This window comes from Citrus clementina, unplaced genomic scaffold, assembly GCF_000493195.1.
Source record: "Citrus clementina cultivar Clemenules unplaced genomic scaffold, Citrus_clementina_v1.0 scaffold_4, whole genome shotgun sequence".
Taxonomy (NCBI): domain Eukaryota; kingdom Viridiplantae; phylum Streptophyta; class Magnoliopsida; order Sapindales; family Rutaceae; genus Citrus; species Citrus x clementina.
The window spans coordinates 14496857-14516645 of NW_006262274.1; the positions used below are offsets into that span (position 1 = coordinate 14496857).

Here is a 19789-nt window from a genome sequence, read left to right on the forward strand (position 1 = left end):
TCAAAATAAAAATCCGTTGGTCTAAAAAAAAAAATTCCAAACTTTTTCCCTTGAATAATAACAAGGATAAGCCTTTTGTTAGCATTTTAAATATAATTTATATTTTTGTTAACTAGGTAAGACTTCTTAATCCAAAAGATAAATTGAAAAAATAAAATAACTTACTTTTTAATCGCTATCCAAACGACGTTTAAACTTTGTAAGTATAAAGAGTAAAATGTAAAGTAAATAAAGAGGGTTGATAACTGCTCTTTCTTTTTTAGCAGCTTGTAATCAAATATATATATATATATAAGTGAACTATCTTTAAAATTATTGTTACAATTTATTGACTCGATGTGCAAAGAGATAAGATTTTGAATTTTCATTTACACTTGGTAATTTGCCAAAGAACTGACTAAAGGTAAATAAGAAAAAATATAACTGACTACTATGCTTTGTTATGACTCAATATCGGTAAATAGTGATCGACTATTATTTTTTAAGCTAACTTAGTGTCAGTAATAAAATGAAAAAATAAAAAAAAATGTCTTCATAATTTTTCCTTTATCGAGTAATGACTGAAGGAAGGACATCCATAGAAACACGACATTGATAAAGACTAATTATTTGACTTCCTGACTACTGCTAGTTGGCTAATCGTCCACGTCTTTTTCTATGATGTTTGGTTCTTCACTTCCCAAATCATCCCCCACCGTTCAGCTTCACATTTCGTCAAATTCTTATTCGTGCTTTCTGAGCTCTTACAAACGTGCAAGCATTAATAGCCAGATGCGACATACACACAAAGTGTTCTTCAGTAAATGAGCCGGTTGGCTGTTTTATATGCTTGAATTATATATATTCTCATATTTGATCAATTAATTTACTAAATTAAACTTTCATATACGTATATAACTGTCAAATCATCAATGTCAAAATATCATATATCTTCAGCTTTTATTGTAATTTATTTGATTAATGCTTTTGAATTTGGTTCAGTGCTCCTCAGTTGTGGCGTTTTAGTCTCCATTCATTTTTTGTTGGATACGGCTTTTACATATTTCATAAACAAGATATACAATCTCTTAGTTTATATCAAGTATATGTTTGATAATGAATAAAATTAATTAAGAAAAAAAGGAACGAGTGTTAATAATGCATTTGATATATATATATATATATATATATATATAGTGTGGGAGTCGTTAATTTTTTTTCACGCGCACATACTTTTAAACTATAAGATTTAACAGAGTTAGTTTTCAAAAGACATATAAGACCCTATTTGTGTATTGAGATATTGTAGTTTTTAAATTAAAATAGTTATGCAAAAAAAAAAAAAATACTGTAACTATGAAATAAAAGTTTTATTTTGTAATAAATACGACTTTTAAGTAATAATTTTAATAAAAATAGTAAATATATTATAAATTTTTTACTACACAAGTGATTTATCAAATTAATTTAACTTTTAAATCACAATAGTTAATATTTATTAAATATTTTAATACTGTAACTTTTAAGGTAAATCTACCCAATATTAATATCAAACGGAGCCTAAATTAATGGATAAGAGAGAATTAAATTCAGTTCCCATTGAAATGGAGTTTGGGCTTCTCTTGGATTTGGTCCTTTTGGGTTTAAATCAATGGGTTGGACTGGCTGATTATGTGAAACATTTCTGGGCCAAGGCCCAAGAGCGCCTTTTTTTTTTTATATATTACATTTTTTTTTTCAATATACGCAGATCAATATAAAATAAAATAAGTGCAGTTCCATGCAGCTTACATCGGTGTACATTTCAACGGCACATTTTGATACTCGTAATTAATTTGAATTTGCAGGAAACTAGCACAGAGAGAAGAATGATTTTATGTTAATGTATTTCATATTTTATTTTTATTTCCTTTTCAAAACGGGGTTATTTGCAGTTTAAAAGAAATTCTTTGAGCATTCATTTTTAACTGGAACTTACTTTGCTAAGCTTTCTGTGGTTTAATTTAGTTAATATAATAAAATTTCATATAATTTTAGACTTATTTGCCCCATCCACTTAACATAGAATCATCTATCAATACTTTTATCATTTCCATGTCTACATGAAATCTAATACTTAAAATTAATAAATATTCACTCATTTTCAATACATTGAACCTTGCATCTCATCTTTACGAACATGCAATATAAAATATATGCAATATAAAGTGCACAATGAGCTTTGATCTAAAGAAAAATGAACTTGTTGTATAATGTACATGCTTGTGGCGCGTTTACAGTTTACTCTCTAAATTGGGAAATTAAAATTTAAAATCAGAATTACTGATAATTTTCTTTACAAAATAAAGATAGAAATAAGAATCATTTGAGTAGGAGCTCACAGCAAAATGAGATTAGAGAATGAGAGTTTGATTCTCAAGGGGGGTTGAGAATCAAATTTTCATTCTCAAAACTATCCATTTTACTGTCATTTAATTTTCATAATTTTTAAATTACGCTAAATAAAGTTTTGTCACTTTGTATTTAGGGCCTACAAAATTTATAAAAATACCTAAGAGTTTTATAATATTTACAAAAATTCTTCATTATTTACAATAATAATAATAATAATAATAATAATAATAACATTATTATTATTATTAAAACTTAATAATTTTATTAATTTTTATTTTTGTCATCGTTGTTATTAATTTCACTATTATTATTATCATCATCATCATCATCATCATTAAAATTTAAAAAAAAAAGAAAGACACGTAACTTATTAAACATTCAACTTAAAAAAGTATATATATATATATATATATATATATTCACTTCTTAGTCACCATTTAAAAGAAATTAGGAGGGAAAATCAAAACTCAGTGCGAAGAAGAAACCCTCGTCCTACTCAGTTACCTAGAAAAATTCATTCAAATTCGCTATCATTCTTTCAATAATGTCACTGGGAAGAATTCCCGGTGACCAATTGAATTCCTTTATTTAATTTATTGTTATTATTATTTTTTTACCCAACGCAATGAACGATTCAGATTCATTCTTCAATAAAACAAACAACAATAAAAGAAGTGGAGAGAATTATTTATCCTCTTCAATTTCTTCACCACGCGGAAAATCCATAATTGTTTCAAAAACAGCAGTCGTTCGCCTCCAGATTCTTCATCTCCCTCTGGTTTCAACCGCCACCGGTTCACCTGTCGACTCGCTCACGCTCGAACCGGACCGGCCTTACACCATTGGTCGAGCCAGCATCAACTGTGACTTCACTTTTGATAACCGTTTGGTCAGCAGGCAACACTGCCAGATTTTATTTGATAGTAGTGAAAGGAAAATTTATGTACTTGATGGAACATTTTTGTTACCTGCTTTTAGTTCTGTTGTTAATGAATTTAGAAAGAAGAGGGATAAATCATTGGAAGATGAGGAGGAGGATGAGGGTTTTTCTAGGGTTATGGTTTCGTTAAATGGGGTTTTTGTGAATGGGATTCGGCTTAAAAGTGGAATTGTTAGAGAGCTGAATGCTGGTGATGAGGTTTTGTTCGTTTGTAGAGATGAAAGTTTGTGTAGGTTACAGACTCGAATTGGGTTTTTGATTTTAGGGATTATTTTTAAGGAGGAGGTTGTATTAAAGAGACCACGGTTAGTTGGGACAATGGCCTCTTTGGGACACTCCCAAGGGTCTGTGTCAAGTGGGACAAGGAGCAAAAGGGTTTTTGCTTTAAGGGAAAATGATGTTAGCAACCCAGATTCTGTTTTCCCAAAGTTGAAACATTGTGATATTTTTGGGAGAGCAAGTTTTCTCTTGAGTCAGTGTAGAAATATATTGAATAGTAACGACCCTGTGTCCTGCATTCGGCAGATTGCTAATTCAGATATGGGAATCATGAGTACTTATGGATGTTTTAGTACTAAGTTTCCTGGCAGATCTTCTATTGATGGAGAGTTGAAAGTGAAAAAGATTGAAAGAATTTCTCAGCAGGAACGAAAACCTTGTGATGAAAGCATCTATGTTGGGCAGCCAGGCTCAATTACATTTGAAGATGAAAGAGTAGTGGATCTAGAAGCTGAGGGTGACCCAGTAGATCCTTGTGTGCATAATGACCATTTACATCACAAAGATAGTGTTGGAATCTCTAACAAGAATGCTACTCCTGGTGTTAAATCCAAGTTGTTGAATTCTGTGGACCGGCAGAATGCTACTCACTTTGGTAGTATGCATAAGAGCAAAAGTTTGGGCAGTTCTTGTTCACCTCCTGGAAAGAAGTTTTACTTGAACCGTCTTGAATTTATGGACCTCACTTCACTTAATTATGATGTTATTTCCCTACCAGAACTTCTTTATCCTGTAGAAAGCATTTCACGCATGTTTATTGCGACATTTACTAGCGATATTTTATGGTAAAGTTGCTTTATCTTTCCATTACTCCTTTTGCTTTCATGATGTCCTTTGTCTACTGCTAAATAATGAATATGACGATAGAGCAGGTGATCTGCCTAGTATCTTTAGCAAATTATTTAATGATTTCCAAATCTATATATACTGTAAATGTGTTTGAGTCTATCATGTCTGGACTAACGAGGGAAAAACCTGGCGGCTTATTCTTTTGCTTCTTCCCTGTGTTTCTATACTATTGTTGAAATATTTTCTTTATTTATGTCTGGATATTTGAATTTTATATTCTTAACTAGTGTAATTACACCTTTAATGCTAAGTTTAATCCTATTTTCCATAAAAATGAGAAAGCTGTCTTGCTAGGTTTATGTCCTACTGTGAGATTCCTTCTCATCTGCCAGTGACAATAGCTTGTCACAATACTGAAAGATGTTGGAGTACAAGCGTGGATAAAAGGACCTCTGTGCCATATCCAAATTTCCCAAACTTAGTTTTAGTGTGAGTAGCTCTTAAACATTATTATTATTATTATTACTACTACTACTACTACTACTACTACTATTATTTTATTATTATTATTTTAGTTTTATAATATGCTGAAGGTTGAAAATGGTTTACATTGTTGATATATGTCGTGTTTTGAAGTAGCTTTTTTTGGCAATAAACATTTTGTAACCTATTGATCGTAATAGGTTTCCACCATTTCCTGAGTCTGTGGCATTTGGTGAAAATTGCAAGAAACAAGGCATTGCTTGTCATCATCCTAAATTGTTTGTTTTGCAAAGAGAAGATAGTATCCGTGTTATTGTTACTTCTGCTAATTTAGGGGCGAAGCAGGTAATTACTTGGTTCAATGTCCTGCTGTATATGTTATATTATATTCCTATTATAACAATATTAACTTTGACATAGATGAAGTGTTTGGCCACAGTTAATAGGTTTGCATCTGCTTAAGATACAATAGAACTTGAATCTATATGCAAAAGCCTTGGAAGTTTGCTTTCTGCATGTTGGTGGTCTTCCTTTCAACTGACAAGATTTCTGCATCTGCATGGTTCTGAGCAAAGCAATAGAAGAAATGCTCGCCCAAATTCCCGAATTTACCTTTGTCTTTACATTTGGATGGGAACCTCTGGCATGATTGATGCTTTGGACTTCTGAAAGTACAGTCCTATGGGCTAGAGATTCCGCCCTAAATTTCTTTTTCTACAGTGCTCCTTTGATTTCTATTGCATATACTATATAAGGGACATATATCATCCAGTGAACTGTTCCCAATGTGCTGGAATTTTCAGATATACTGTGATCTGTTTTGAAGGAAAGCTTTTTTGAAGCAAACACATATATTCGTAAATGTTGCGATGTTCTTGCATCTCATTTCAATATGAACAATTCAAAAGCATATTACATATATTTTTTACTGTAGTGCTAATAATTTTTTTTTATCATTTGCTTCAGTGGAATGCTGTGACCAATACTGTTTGGTGGCAAGATTTTCCCCGCAGACGTGCACTTGATTATTTGTCTCTTTTTGTTCAAACCCCTGTTGAAGAAATTAATCAGGATTCAAGATCTGACTTTGCTGCTCAGCTTGCAAGCTTTATGGCATCTCTTGTGATTGATGTACCCAGTCAGGCACATTGGATTGTTGAGTTGACAAAGTACGACTTTGCCAGTGCAGCAGGACATTTAGTTGCCTCGGTACCTGGAATTCATTCCTACAGAAATCCCAATTTGTCGGAGTCCACATACTCCAAACCTGTGAGTTTTTGCCTTTACTACTTATGTGCTAATGTTCTTGATATTATGAAAGTTAACTGCTTAACATTCTACATAGACAACCTTTAACACAGACCCAAAACTGTCAATTTATTTGTTGTGTGATTGAAGGACTCTCTAAAGCATTTGACCTTGGGTATCTGTGAAGTGTCTTTGATATAAGAGTACCTCATACTATTCGGTTAACTCAAATTTCAGGTTGATCATGGTGCAATATGGTCATCGGATGGGAAGTTTCTTGGTTCAGTTGAAACATCTGTGGTTGGTTTGAGCCACCTTTTTCGCACTGCAGCAGACTCAAATGGTACTCAGATTAAGAAGCTGGCTGCTTTTCTTGGGAAATCTTTTAGTGCACATGGGATGTTGAAGATTTTGTTGAGACGAAACACAAATGTGCCTGCAGATGCGAATGCTGTGAGCGTCCTTGTTCCCAATCCTGATGAGTTATCTGATGGAGGTAAAATTTGATTGCTTGAAACATACCTGTATGCATTTTAAGCTTTTTGTCACATCAGTTTATTGAATTTCTTTCTGTATATTCTTTGTATGTACAAATTATATGTCTTTGCTTTGATAGTATATAAGTTGGCTATTATTTAAGAAATATATTGGGCAAATCAGCTGTTCTACCACAATATCTGATTTAAATTACAGGACTGAGATGCGTCAAGATCATGTTAAAATTAGTAGAAGTTCAACTGAACACAAAGTTTGAAGATTATTTTAGACATCACACGTTCACTGAATCTGTGAATTACTGTTTCATGTAGCTTTGTAGGTATCATGGTTGAATTGAATTCAATAATCAGTTTGTGGTTAAAGGTGAGGTTGCAATTTTGTTTTTATAGTTATATATCACTTATTAAAGGTTCAAACACTATTAGTCTTTGGGCTTAAATTCAATATATTAATAGAACTTGCTCCGCTGACTGACAGAGGCCATGAATCCTGAGAAACCTGCGAACTACTAACAATATTTAGCACAAAGCAATATGGGTTGTTTTTGTGTTCACTCAACTAGCAAATTGACTAGATTCACTCATACCCTTGAGGGGGGATCACAATGTTACAATACTATTATCAGGCTCTTCCCTATTAGCATTTGGGATTCATAGTTATTCAACAAGCAACAATTTTACATCCCTATTGAACAAGGGTAACAATACAAATATATCTAAAGGTATTATGAATTCTTCCATGTTTGTAGAATTGCCTGTCTTTATAGTGAACCTAGTTCTACCTTAGGTCATAGAGAACTCCCCAAAAAAATATGGTCTGTCCTTGGGCCGCTTTTAATTGTTCTGTGTTGCTCCTGCCTCACTTGGGAGCTTCTCATCCTTTTTGTTAAATGTAAATTGCCCAAATTTTGTAAAGGGATTGGCTTCTTTTTTAGTATAAACTTTTGTATCCCCATCTTTCCTCTCAATATCTGCATGTGATTCGAGTTCTGATTTTCATACTGTTATCTGCATAAATAATTATATTTGCTTCATTCCTTGCTCTAGATTGCGTTCAACTTGGCTTTATTCCCAGAGATATTGCTAAGTGGGTTTCTCCACTGTGGGATATTGGATTCATTAGATTCTCTGGATTCATTTCTCGTGATGAAGTCCTTGCAGCTGCTTTAGAAGGAATCAGCAAAAAAGTAGAACTGATACTACATGTTTCACAGGTATGGTATTTTTGTCATTCGTCCTGTTTGCTTTTCAGGATATGCAGCTTATAACTTATGGACAAATGACAGCATGTGCATATTTTGGAATGGGCATATCTGAAGGTTGCAGTGTTGATTCATTTGTGCAGGGGCCCAAGTTTTCAGATATATCCAAGATGATGCAAATTGAACATGTTGTTGCATTAAGCTCTCTCATTGCCTCAATTCAGAGGTGTAGAGGACTCTGGAGACTGCAAGAGGTAATGGCATTAGCTTCGTAAATTGCAACTTTCTGCAGTTCTGCTGCAAAATATTTAGACATAATCTATTTGGCTTGATACAATCTGGTAAATACTGTTCTTCCCTTCTAGAAGGTTGGTTTGGAGGTTTTCTCCAGCTTCAATCTGGATTTAGTTGATCAAAGTAGATTTTGCATTGCTGATAAATGTCATCACTGTTTCATTATTGCTAAGAAATTGTGATCTTGCATAGTTGTATTCTTGTAAGAATGTCGTCTTATTCTGAACATGATGTTCTTGATTTGAGAACTTTGGCTGCAAGCATGTTTTAGAGGTTTCCAGTGCCTGTTAGGCTTTGATAGAAACATAACTCATAACTTTAGTTATTTTAATATTTAAACCATCACTAAACTATTACTTATTTTTATTATTTTTATTTTCATCCAACCAATAAATTTAGGCCAATCAGTTTGTAGAAGATAAGTTTCTACAAGAGTTTATAGCTCTATCATCGCTCATAGGCATATATGACATGATCAATCCATAATCAGCCAATATTCTTTTAACACCCTCTCTCATGTATGGTCTTAGCAGAAGAATTTTGTTATGTGGAATCACAGATAGCAACCCAAATCCTTAAACTAGTAGGTGAAATAGTCCTTGGAATATATATGGGCATAATTAAACCTGAACCTTTCTTCATGGGAGTCTTTTACACTTAATGTGCTTCCTCACGAGGTTTTGTTGAAACCATCTTACTGAAGCATAAAAAACCAATTCAAAGATTGTAGAAAATGAAACCATGCGATGTGAATTAATATAACTCTAGTTTCTGGAACTGTTGGCATATTTAATAAAGCAGCATAGCATTTTGGTTCACTTAAGCAGTAAAGAAGTGATTCTAAATGGTCTATTCTATTATTTATTTGTATGTAACCCTTGTCTTATCTAGTTATTGCTTTTGTTTTTACCAGGTGTTAGGTCAATACAGATGGCCTGAATTACAAGAATCTGATTTTTCTTATGGTGAGCAGTTTGTGCTCTCTCTTATCTATTTACAAAAGGCTTGATAAACATTTCTTAATGACACTTTTTTTTTTTTTTAATAATAAGGTTCATCGTCAATTGGGTCAATCAATGCACAATTTTTAGCTGCATTTGCAGCAGCTTCAGGGAAGAAATCATTGAGATTCTATGACTCTGAAGAGTCTGATCCTGAGGTAAAATGTACACTTGAGAATTGATGGATGCATGAAAGTTGAGATAATTTTTCTTATTTGCGGATTCGGTATTTCTTTTCTGTCTCAAAAAGTGGGGCTGCTGGAGTGCTAGTCAAGAACTGAGAAGTCCATCTATTAGAATTATTTTCCCAACTATTGAAAGGGTGAGGAATGCTTGCGATGGAATCTTGCCCTCAAAGCGCGTTCTTTGCTTCTCAGAGGTATGTTGGCCTTTGATCAGCTTAAAGTAATATTCTGGTTATGGGTTCCAAGAGTAATTGAAAAAGAAAGATTTCAGGGTAAATTGGTTTTGATTAAGTTGGTAGTATGAAACTGGTGCTGTTTTTCACTATAGGAAAGGAAAGAATTGCTGATACAGTTGGTTGCACTTTCTGTCGTATGTCGAGTACTGTATTTTAAACTTAATAGGCTACGTGGTCTCTAAATTTTATTGAAATATTAAAACACTTTCCTATAATTTAGTGCTTCAATGATCATTCATGTCCTGTTGAACTTTTTGATGAAGTAGAAGTAGAACTGACAGTCTATTTGTAATATCACATGGACAATATGATCACGGTGCATATAATTTCTTTCATTTTTAAGTGAAAGAAATAGATTGCTGATATGATTGCACAACATGGCTGTTTTCTACAGCAAGTGTCAGAGTCACTTGGTATATGGTTAAAAACAGATAAGGTACATGCATTCAGGAGAAAGAAATATCATGGATTCTTTCTGGGCAAATTGTCATATAATATTATGAAAACAGTGGCTTGTACAGGTTTTTGGTTGCTTGCATTTATGTTTGACGAAAATCTCAATTTCTCTTTTCAACTTCACATCAAAAGTAAGGAATTATATCAGCAATATTTTTCAACTTTGAACAAATGTCCACAGCTTAAAGCAACAATGTTTCTTTTGGTGATCATCTATTTCATCAGGTACATATGTAGTATGTTCTAATTGTTTACCTTGTACATCTTTTGCACAGAAAACATGGCAGAGGTTAAGAAACGTTGACATTCTTCATGATGCAATTCCTCATCCCCATGATAGGGTAGGGCATCCAATGCATGTCAAGGTAAGAATTTGGCACTTTTTCAGATGATTGTAATTTTCTTGAATGAATAATGGTTTCTAGTCTGTTAGTTTTTTATTAGTTATGGGACATTGTTTGTGATGTCCTTCTGTGGGATTTATGTATTTATTTTGTTTCTCAAGCTGTTGTTTCCCACCTGGAGTCCCGAGATACTGTTGTCCATATGACCAACACTGTTGGAGTTCGATATGCATGAAAATTTAAAGAATGTTTTAAACAGGTGGCGTGGAGACGCTTCCAGTCTAGGACAGATACATCTTTAGGTTGGGTTTATTGTGGATCACATAATTTCAGTGCTGCTGCCTGGGGAAGACCCATTCAAATTCCATCCTCCATAAAACCAAATGGATCCGAGAAAACTAAATCTTCGTCGAGTCAGAGGCTTCACATCTGTAATTATGAGCTTGGAATTGTATTCATTTTTCCCCCAATGGAGAAACAGAGTAGTACGGGAAACAATACAAGTAACTTGGATGATATCGTTTTGCCATTTGTTGTACCTGCTCCTAAATACAGGCCTAAAGACAGGCCTGCAACAGCTCAAGCTATGAGGGACGCTTTAACTGAACTTTATGAGCAACAGAGATCAATTATTGTTGAACCTGCGGAAGAAATGATGGAGATCCCAGATGAAGAGGAGGAACTAGAAGCAACTGATTATGTTGGAGAAGAGAAGGAAGAGGAAAAGGCTTACGCTGATAAGCTCTGGAGCGAGGTTGACTCATCACAGAGTTCATGAACAACATTGTAGATGTACCAAGTCTTATGTATTTGTTTTACATCCAGGACGTTTGTGTTACATTGATGTAGAATTACCAGGGTTTGCCAACCCCAGATTGTTTTATATCGTGTACATAAATTATAAAAATTCTTGTAGTGGTGCACAAATTTTTACTATATGACCAAAAATTCAAAAAATAAAACATGTTATATTTATAGCACGTGCCTAGCATGTCATGTTCAAATTCATCCCTGCTGTGTGCATAAGCCACTGATTTAGCTGATTGAAGAGCAGAATTATTATATATTATTGCCTATAATGCAGAGGGAATGCGACGGCTGGGGCCATCAACCGAGGGATTTTACGATCAACTCCTGAAGTCCTGCAATTTCTTGGCCTCACTCAGACAGATACACTCCTCCCTCACAACTTCAGGGCTCATCAACCAAGCCCTTCATTTGGGCGCCAAGATCATTATCAAATACACCACATATGGAGAACCAAACACTGCTCGGTCACTTTTCAATAGCATTCATAACGACAAGTCTAACTCTTTTCTTTGGAACACTATGATTCGTGCCTATGCTAATAACGGTCACTGTGTTGAAACGCTGGAGTTGTATTCTACCATGCGTAGAAGTGGCATTTCTTCGAACAGCTATACTTTTCCGTTTGTACTCAAAGCATGTGCATCAAATTCTCTGATTCTTGAAGGGAAAGTTGTTCATGGAGATATTTTAAGAACTGGATTCCTTTCGGATTCGTATGTGCAGGCTGCTCTTGTTGACATGTATGCCAAATGTGGCCAAACTGATGATGGCTGCAAAGTTTTCGATGAAATGTCTGTGAGGGATTTGGTTTCATGGACTGTGATGATTACAGCCTATGAACAGGCTGAGAAACCTGAAGAGGCACTTATATTGTTCCAAAAGACGCAGCAAGAGGGTCTTTTGTCCGATTCTGTTACTATAGTGAGTGTTGCCTCAGCTGTTGGTCAGTTAGGAGATGTCTTGAAGGCGCAAGCAGTTCATGGCTATGCCATCTGCAATGCATTTCTTGAGGATTTATGTATCCAGAACTCGATTGTTGCTATGTATGCTAGATGTGGGAATGTTGAAAAAGCACGTTTGGTTTTTGATATGATGGAGAAAAGAGATCTTATCTCATGGAATTCGATGCTTTCCGGGTACATTCAAAATGGCCAAGCAAGTGAAGCTTTGTTACTTTTTGATGAAATGCAAAATTCTGATTGTAAACCTAATCCTGTGACGGCATTGATTTTGGTGTCTGCCTGTGCATACTTGGGTTCTCGTCAACTTGGAAGGAAATTCCACGGTTATATTATAAATAGCAATATGAAAATTGATGCAACTCTTAGGAATGCCGTGATGGATATGTATGCCAAGTGTGGAGATCTAGATACAGCTGAGAATATGTTTAATGACATCCATCCGAGTGAACGAAATGTGAGCTCGTGGAATGTCCTGATTGCAGGGTATGGCATGCATGGCCACGGGAGAAAAGCATTGGAATTCTTTTCACAGATGCTAGAGGAAGGGGTTAAGCCAGATCACATCACTTTCACTTCCATTCTTTCAGCTTGTAGTCATGCAGGCCTAATTGATGAGGGTAGAAAGTGTTTTGCGGATATGACAAAGTTATCTGTGAAACCAGAGGTGAAACACTATGCTTGCATGGTTGATATGCTTGGCCGAGCCGGGTGTCTCTATGAAGCTTTTGACATGATCAAACAGATGCCATTACCGCCCAATGATAGTGTATGGGGCGCATTGCTTTTAGCTTGTAGAATCCATGGTAATACTGAAATAGGTGAAATTGCAGCCAATTATCTCTTCCAGCTCGAGCCTGAACATACTGGATATTTTGTGCTAATGTCAAATATATACGCTGCATCAAACAAATGGCGAGAAGTTGGGAAGCTGAGAGAAGATATGAAAAATAAGGGGTTGAAGAAACCTGCTGCTTTCAGCGTCATTGAATATGGTAAAGACATTCAAGGCTTCCACACAGCTGACCGAGTAAATCCATACTGGAAAGAAGTTTACAAGAAAGTAGAGAGCATGGCAGTTGAGATAAAGATGGCAGGATACATGCCGGACCTATCATGCGCTCTACATGATGTGGAAGACGAAGACAGGGAACACATGCTGAATTACCACAGTGAGAAACTGGCTGTGGCTTTTGGAATTATGAATCTTACCCCCGAAGCAGTAATTCAAGTAACAAAAAATCTTCGTGTTTGCAATGATTGCCACTCAGCCTTCAGGTTTATCTCATATATTTATCGAAGGAAGATCATTGTTAGAGATGCAAATCGGTTCCATCATTTTGAAGGTGGCACTTGCTCATGCAACGATTATTGGTAAGCCATCCCAGCTAAGCCCCTACATACCCAGAACCTCAAAGCCAAACATTGTAAGAATTCAACCTAATCATTTTAGCCCAATTGTGGCACGCCCATAGAGAAACGATGTGAAATGAAACAACAAAGAATAAAAGTACCGGATGTTTTCATTGTAACGACTAACCAAAAAAGTTAATTTAGTTTTGTTCTATTTCGGGGCTAGAGCTACCTAACGTTTATCGAACCTTCAGTTGCCTTCTACAGTTGCACTTCCGTGCGGGGCTAACTAAGCCTCCATGATTGCCTTAATTTCCATGTGAAGTTAAATTTGACTGCTGACTTTTGCGCAGCCAAAATTAGTAATTACAACGTGGCTTAATTTGTAAATTGTCATCCTTCAGCTTCAGGTTTGACTCTTCCTGCACTCCATGCCTTTCCTTTGATTCCTTCCTCCCTCTTTCTCTTTCATTTCCACAAGCAAAAGAAAAGTTTCGTTTCCTTTTTTCTTTCTCTTCTAATAATAAAACTCGAAAGTTGAAACCAAAATCATTTAATTTTCCCTTTTCATTTTGAAGTCTTGTCAAAAAATATGGAAGTGTCAACTTGTTCACCTCTCTCAGTTAATTCACGGTGCCTATTCGCCAACCAACCACCGCCGCCACGTCATCGTCTTCCGCCGCTGCAATATGTAAATCCCATGTCTTCATTTTTCAATATTTCAATGATCTCACACAAAGTCCAGTTTTTTCACTCCAATTATACTAGTAATAACAATAATTGCAATCCCATATGCGCAAGAAAAAGAAGAAAGATCATTCCAATTTCTTCAGTTTTCGAGCGATTCACTGAGCGAGCTGTGAAAGCCGTGATTTTTTCTCAAAGAGAAGCAAAATCGTTGGGGAAAGACATGGTTTTTACTCAGCATTTGTTGCTGGGTCTGATAGCTGAAGATCGGCATCCAAATGGGTTTCTTGAATCGGGGATCACCATTGATAAGGCCAGAGAAGCCGTGGTCTCCATTTGGCATAGTACTAATAATCAAGACACTGATGATGCTGCTGCTGCTGCTGCTCAAGGAAAGCCGTTTTCGTCAGCTGCGAAAATGCCGTTTTCTATTAGCACGAAACGTGTTTTTGAGGCTGCTGTGGAGTATTCGAGAAGCAGGGGCTATAATTTTATTGCCCCAGAACACATTGCTCTCGGTTTGTTTACTGTTGATGATGGCAGTGCAGGTCGGGTTCTCAAGAGGTACTTTTTGAAACTGTTATTGATTCATGCATGCAGATTAGATTGCAAGAGCTTTTATGTTGAAATTTGTGGACTCTAATAATGCCATTAATTCATGCTAAAGGAGGTTGACTTTTGGATAGAGATATCTGAAGAAGATTGTTAATTGAATTTTGGGTTGTTTGTATTCCTAAATTCTTTCTTTATGCTAGCCGGTGAATGAGATGCTGCATTTTTACTACTTCATGGAATTCAGGGTTGCAGACACTTCTTGGGGTAATTTATTATTGATCGAGCCTGTCTTGTTTTGGTTTTAGGTTAGGGGTGGATGTAAATCACTTGGCAGCTGTTGCGGTTTCAAGGCTTCAAGGGGAGCTTGCCAAGGAAGGAAGAGAGCCATCTTTGGCCAAAGGGGTGCGTGAAAATTCCATTTCTGGAAAAACTGCTGCTTTAAAATCACCTGGGAGAACAAGAGGTATAAATGCTGATCTTGCTGATTCTTTCTCTAGTTTCTTAATTATGAGAAAGGCGAGGGATGTTTTGTGATAATTGGATTTCTTTATTAGCGAGTGCATTGGAACAGTTCTGTGTGGACCTCACAGCTCGTGCTAGTGAAGAACTAATTGATCCTGTTATTGGCCGAGAGACTGAAATTCAGAGAATCATTCAAATTCTTTGCCGCAGAACCAAAAATAACCCTATTCTTCTTGGTGAAAGTGGGGTTGGCAAAACTGCAATTGCCGAAGGACTAGCAATTCGTATTGTACAGGCAGAAGTTCCCGTTTTTCTCTTGGTGAGGATCTTAATGGGTGATTGTATTGGACTCTTGTCATGGTCAAAATGTTTATATGCCTTGTAAGAATACTATATATCTTACAAATTTGATCAGTTTCATTATTCTGTCCACAGTCAAAACGTATAATGTCCTTGGATATGGGATTATTAATGGCTGGTGCAAAGGAAAGGGGTGAATTAGAGGCTCGTGTTACTACCTTAATAAGTGAGATACAGAAATCAGGTGATTGCATTTTTTCAAATAAATTTGAGCCATCTCTTATCATCCAGAATGAGCTCCTTTTTTCTGTTCACTCTTGATATACTTGTATTGCAGGTGATGTCATTCTTTTCATTGATGAAGTTCACACACTTATTGGTTCGGGCACAGTGGGACGAGGAAACAAGGGTACTGGTCTTGACATTTCCAATCTATTGAAGCCATCACTTGGGAGGGGTGAACTTCAGGTGATTGTTTATCTTTAATTGTGTTTTTCTCTTCTATTTATAAGTGACACTCTAATATCTAATCTATGTGCATGTATGCATGTGAATTACAAAATTCATATATACCTGTATTGGCCCTAAAATTTAGCCATTATTGGGAATATCAGAGATAAAAAGAGTAGGACCAAAGATTATAGTTGAATGCAATTAAAGATATGATTATCTAGTATTGGATAGTCGGAGCTGACTGAGAAACAAAGAGTATACGCTTGCAATCTGGAATCCTTGGGTCAAGTTCTTGATTTGAGTCCGCAGGAATGATCTCCATCAAGCAAATCTTTTACCTAATGCTTCTCAATACAAAATAAAAGAAAGTACTGATTCAAACCTCAGAAATCAAATTACTTGACTTCTTGGGGATTGGAACGCAAAAGCCCTTGGATTTTGTTATAAAAAGTTGCAGTTGCTGATGCATGTTCTTTTTCTGCACTTTAAAGTTGTTGTGAGGTTTGAAAGTGACACCCTTTAATCGGACTTCTTATTTTCAATAAGATTTTTGAATTCTATTGCGAGGTCTACTTGAATCTATTTTATCAGAGTGATATGTACATTTCTTAGTAACTCAACTGTTCTCATTTACCCTTTTTTTTATTCATTTCCCAAATCTTTACATTGTACTTGGCCCATTAACATCCCATTGCTTGCAGTGTATTGCATCCACAACTCAAGATGAATACAGGACCCAATTTGAGAAGGACAAAGCATTAGCCCGGAGATTCCAGCCTGTATTGATTAGTGAACCAAGCCAGGTTATTGTTGATATGTATATTTATTTTTATTTGTGAAGTCTCTCCGTTTACTTTTATTTCTTTATGTTTTGCCTTATTCTTATTGACATTATGTGACAATAATTTCAGGAGGATGCAGTTAGGATACTCTTGGGTCTGCGTGAGAAATATGAGGCCCATCACAACTGCAAATTCACGCTAGAAGCAATAAATGCTGCTGTGCACCTGTCAGCAAGGTATATTTCTGACAGATATCTTCCTGATAAAGCCATTGATCTCGTTGATGAGGCTGGAAGTAGAGCTCATATTGAGTTATTTAAGAGGAAAAAAGAACAGCAAACTTGTATACTTTCGAAGCCACCAGATGACTATTGGCAAGAAATTAGAACTGTTCAGGCCATGCATGAAGTGGTAATGACATTGCCTCTTAGTTATATTTGAATTTCTGATCTACTGATAACCCCAGTTTCATTTTTTTACTGTAAGCAGGTCCAGGGAAGTAGGCTGAAATATGATGATGTTGTTGCCAGCATGGGTGATACTAGTGAAATTGTTGTAGAATCCTCTTTGCCTTCTGCTTCAGATGATGATGAGTATGAATTTTATCCTAAAACTGTGTATGAACTTACAATCCTCAGAATTTGGTTTCATTTCTTACGGTATTTCCTTCTGTGGTTATTGTCAGACCTGCAGTCGTGGGACCTGATGATATTGCAGCAGTTGCTTCACTTTGGTCTGGGATCCCAGTTCAGCAGATCACTGCCGATGAAAGAATGCTGCTAGTGGGTCTCGAAGAGCAGCTTAAAAAGCGAGTTATTGGTCAAGATGAGGCTGTTGCCGCCATTTCTCGAGCTGTTAAGAGATCCCGGGTTGGCCTGAAGGATCCTAACAGGCCAACAGCTGCAATGCTCTTTTGTGGCCCAACGGGTGTTGGAAAAACTGAGTTGGCAAAATCTTTGGCAGCATGCTATTTTGGGTCGGTAAGGATTCATTACCTATTTTTTCCCTCCCCATTCAATTCAGTAAAAGTAGCTCTTTCACGTCAAATATGTTGAATTTGATTTGTTAAACTAGATGGCCTGTCTTATTTTTTTGTTCGCAATTGAAGCAACATTCATTGGGAAAGTCCATGCTTGGTGAGGATCGTGGAAATATTTTGGAAATAGAACGAAACATCTTTTCCATATATATTTATATGTAGTTAGATAATAGTAAGGTATGAACTGCATGGGGCAATTTAGTTGTTTGAGATAATTTGAAAAATCTTGTAGAACATTAAGTATTACAAAAATATTTTTGAGATAAATAACAGGTAATTGTTACTCTACAAATGAGAAATTGAAATATTGGGGCCTTCAAAGGTGATGTCATGATTATGTTTAATGTCATTTCCTAGGTGCGACGTAAATTAATAGTCATTTGCATCCGTGTATAAGCCTGTGGTTCGCATAGAATTCTTTTATTCCACTGAATTGGTAATATTCTGTGGTTTCTCTCTTGGTGTTATATTGCAGGAGTCATCCATGCTAAGATTGGACATGAGTGAATATATGGAGCGGCATACAGTGAGCAAATTGATTGGATCACCCCCAGGTTATGTTGGGTATGAAGAGGGAGGTCTTCTTACGGAAGCTATTAGAAGACGGCCATTTACGTTGTTGTTGCTAGATGAAATAGAGAAAGCACATCCAGATATATTTAACATCCTCCTCCAAGTGTTTGAAGATGGCCACCTAACTGATTCTCATGTTAGTGGATGGTGTTCACACTTGTATCAGAAATTGTAGAAAAATATCTTAAAACAAATTTTTTCCTAGTGAATTATTTTGTTCCTTGATTATTATCAACTGTCAAGTCTCTAACCCTGTATTGGGTTAACAGGGTCGGAGAGTATCTTTCAAGAATGCATTGATAGTCATGACTTCAAATGTGGGATCTACGACAATTGCAAAGGGCAGACATGGCTCTATTGGGTTCTTGCTTGAAGATAATGAGTCAACTTCATATGCTGGAATGAAGACACTCGTAGTTGAGGAGCTTAAGGCATATTTTCGTCCAGAGTTACTTAATAGGATAGATGAAGTGGTCGTCTTTCGGTCCCTTGAAAAGGCTGAGGTTTGTCAACTTCCATTGATTTGAGCACAATCATGAGTGCATAAGTTGTTACCCTCACCCATTAAATTTTGTTATCTGCATTTAAATGATTATTTTAAGGCTACTGAGTATCCAAAGTTTCAATTAACAACCTGAATTGGAAAAACTTGATATATTTGAGTGAACCTACCCCTTCAAAATGGGAAGTGACAAATGCAGTTTGTTTTCAGATACTTGAGATTTTGAGTTTGATGCTGCAAGAGGTGAAGGCGAGGCTTATATCTCTAGGAATTGGACTGGAGGTGTCCGATTCAATTAAAGATTTCATATGCCAGCAAGGTTATGACCAGGCTTATGGCGCCAGGCCTCTTCGGAGAGCAGTTACTTCAATAATCGAAGATCTATTAAGCGAAGCAGTTCTCGCCGGAGATTACAAGCCTGGTGACACAGCCATTATTGACTTGGATGCCTCCGGGAAACCGTATGTTAGGAACCGATCTGATAATAGTGCTAAATTGTCAGATACAACATCCATCTTCTAATCTTATTCTGTGTACGACTGACTATACTGCTTAACTTGATAATGTGGTTAAATTTGTTTGTAGTATAGATGATTGATTAATTCCAAGTTGTATATACAAGCAAAGCTTGTAAATTATTCTTTGAACTCTTTGAACCATTGCTTCAGGCAAATACATCCGAGTATATACTCCTCTCCTTTTAATTTTTAAACAGTTAAATCGATATTGATAGGACCCACCTGATTTTAGGTTATTGGTTCCTAAGTAAGCAGGGAATTGTTAAATAACAAAATAATTGAGAACTATACCTACAGTACGAACGTCATCAGATGGTCCGGATTAAAAAAAAGAACTATAAAATTAGTAAAATCTTTTAGATATAAAGTTAACAATAAAAGTTGACCATTTTGATAGAACTCAGATTATAGAGCACAGCATCGACCATAGTCATGGCACAAATAATAAACAATTATGTAAAAGTTCCAA

General features: G+C 35.8%; 3 protein-coding genes across 4 annotated transcripts; all 3 read left to right on the forward strand.

Moving 5' to 3' along the window:
- The first annotated feature begins 2819 nt into the window (after window positions 1–2819).
- LOC18043199 lies at window positions 2820–11122 on the forward strand. 2 transcript variants are annotated; one of them, XM_006436947.2, is made up of 12 exons: window positions 2820–4377; window positions 4736–4870; window positions 5065–5209; window positions 5831–6133; window positions 6350–6608; window positions 7657–7823; window positions 7955–8065; window positions 9019–9070; window positions 9158–9264; window positions 9357–9485; window positions 10259–10348; window positions 10587–11122. In XM_006436947.2, exons 1-12 carry the CDS (start codon window positions 2999–3001, stop codon window positions 11103–11105), a joined length of 3396 nt encoding a protein of 1131 aa, XP_006437010.1. In that variant the 5' UTR covers window positions 2820–2998; the 3' UTR covers window positions 11106–11122. The 2 variants fall into 2 exon arrangements, with proteins under 2 accessions (XP_006437010.1, XP_024041541.1); XM_024185773.1 differs by lacking the exon at window positions 10587–11122 and adding an exon at window positions 10489–10566.
- A 282-nt stretch (window positions 11123–11404) lies between these two features.
- Window positions 11405–13692, forward strand: LOC18043200 (pentatricopeptide repeat-containing protein At4g33990). The gene has a single exon (XM_006436948.2). The coding sequence runs from the start codon at window positions 11417–11419 to the stop codon at window positions 13472–13474; it is 2058 nt and encodes a 685-aa protein (XP_006437011.1). The 5' UTR covers window positions 11405–11416; the 3' UTR covers window positions 13475–13692.
- Window positions 13693–13935: 243 nt separating this feature from the next.
- On the forward strand, window positions 13936–19506 carry LOC18043201 (chaperone protein ClpD, chloroplastic). Its single transcript, XM_024185774.1, has 12 exons — window positions 13936–14700; window positions 14997–15154; window positions 15246–15472; window positions 15589–15697; window positions 15791–15921; window positions 16608–16709; window positions 16818–17099; window positions 17178–17281; window positions 17374–17668; window positions 18203–18436; window positions 18570–18803; window positions 19013–19506. Exons 1-12 carry the CDS (start codon window positions 14042–14044, stop codon window positions 19322–19324), a joined length of 2847 nt encoding a protein of 948 aa, XP_024041542.1. The 5' UTR covers window positions 13936–14041; the 3' UTR covers window positions 19325–19506.
- Window positions 19507–19789: the final 283 nt, after the last annotated feature.

Bases quoted from the DNA above. Each gene is read 5' to 3' on its own strand.
- LOC18043200 (XM_006436948.2), top strand. From the start codon at position 11,417: ATGCGACGGCTGGGGCCATCAACCGAGGGATTTTACGATCAACTCCTG.
- LOC18043199 (XM_006436947.2), top strand. From the start codon at position 2,999: ATGAACGATTCAGATTCATTCTTCAATAAAACAAACAACAATAAAAGA. The intron at 5,210-5,830 runs GTAATTACTTGG...CATTTGCTTCAG, and splicing joins CTAATTTAGGGGCGAAGCAG to TGGAATGCTGTGACCAATAC. The intron at 9,486-10,258 runs GTATGTTGGCCT...TCTTTTGCACAG, and splicing joins GCGTTCTTTGCTTCTCAGAG to AAAACATGGCAGAGGTTAAG.
- LOC18043201 (XM_024185774.1), top strand. From the start codon at position 14,042: ATGGAAGTGTCAACTTGTTCACCTCTCTCAGTTAATTCACGGTGCCTA. The intron at 16,710-16,817 runs GTTATTGTTGAT...CAATAATTTCAG, and splicing joins TGATTAGTGAACCAAGCCAG to GAGGATGCAGTTAGGATACT. The intron at 18,437-18,569 runs GTTAGTGGATGG...TTGGGTTAACAG, and splicing joins GCCACCTAACTGATTCTCAT to GGTCGGAGAGTATCTTTCAA.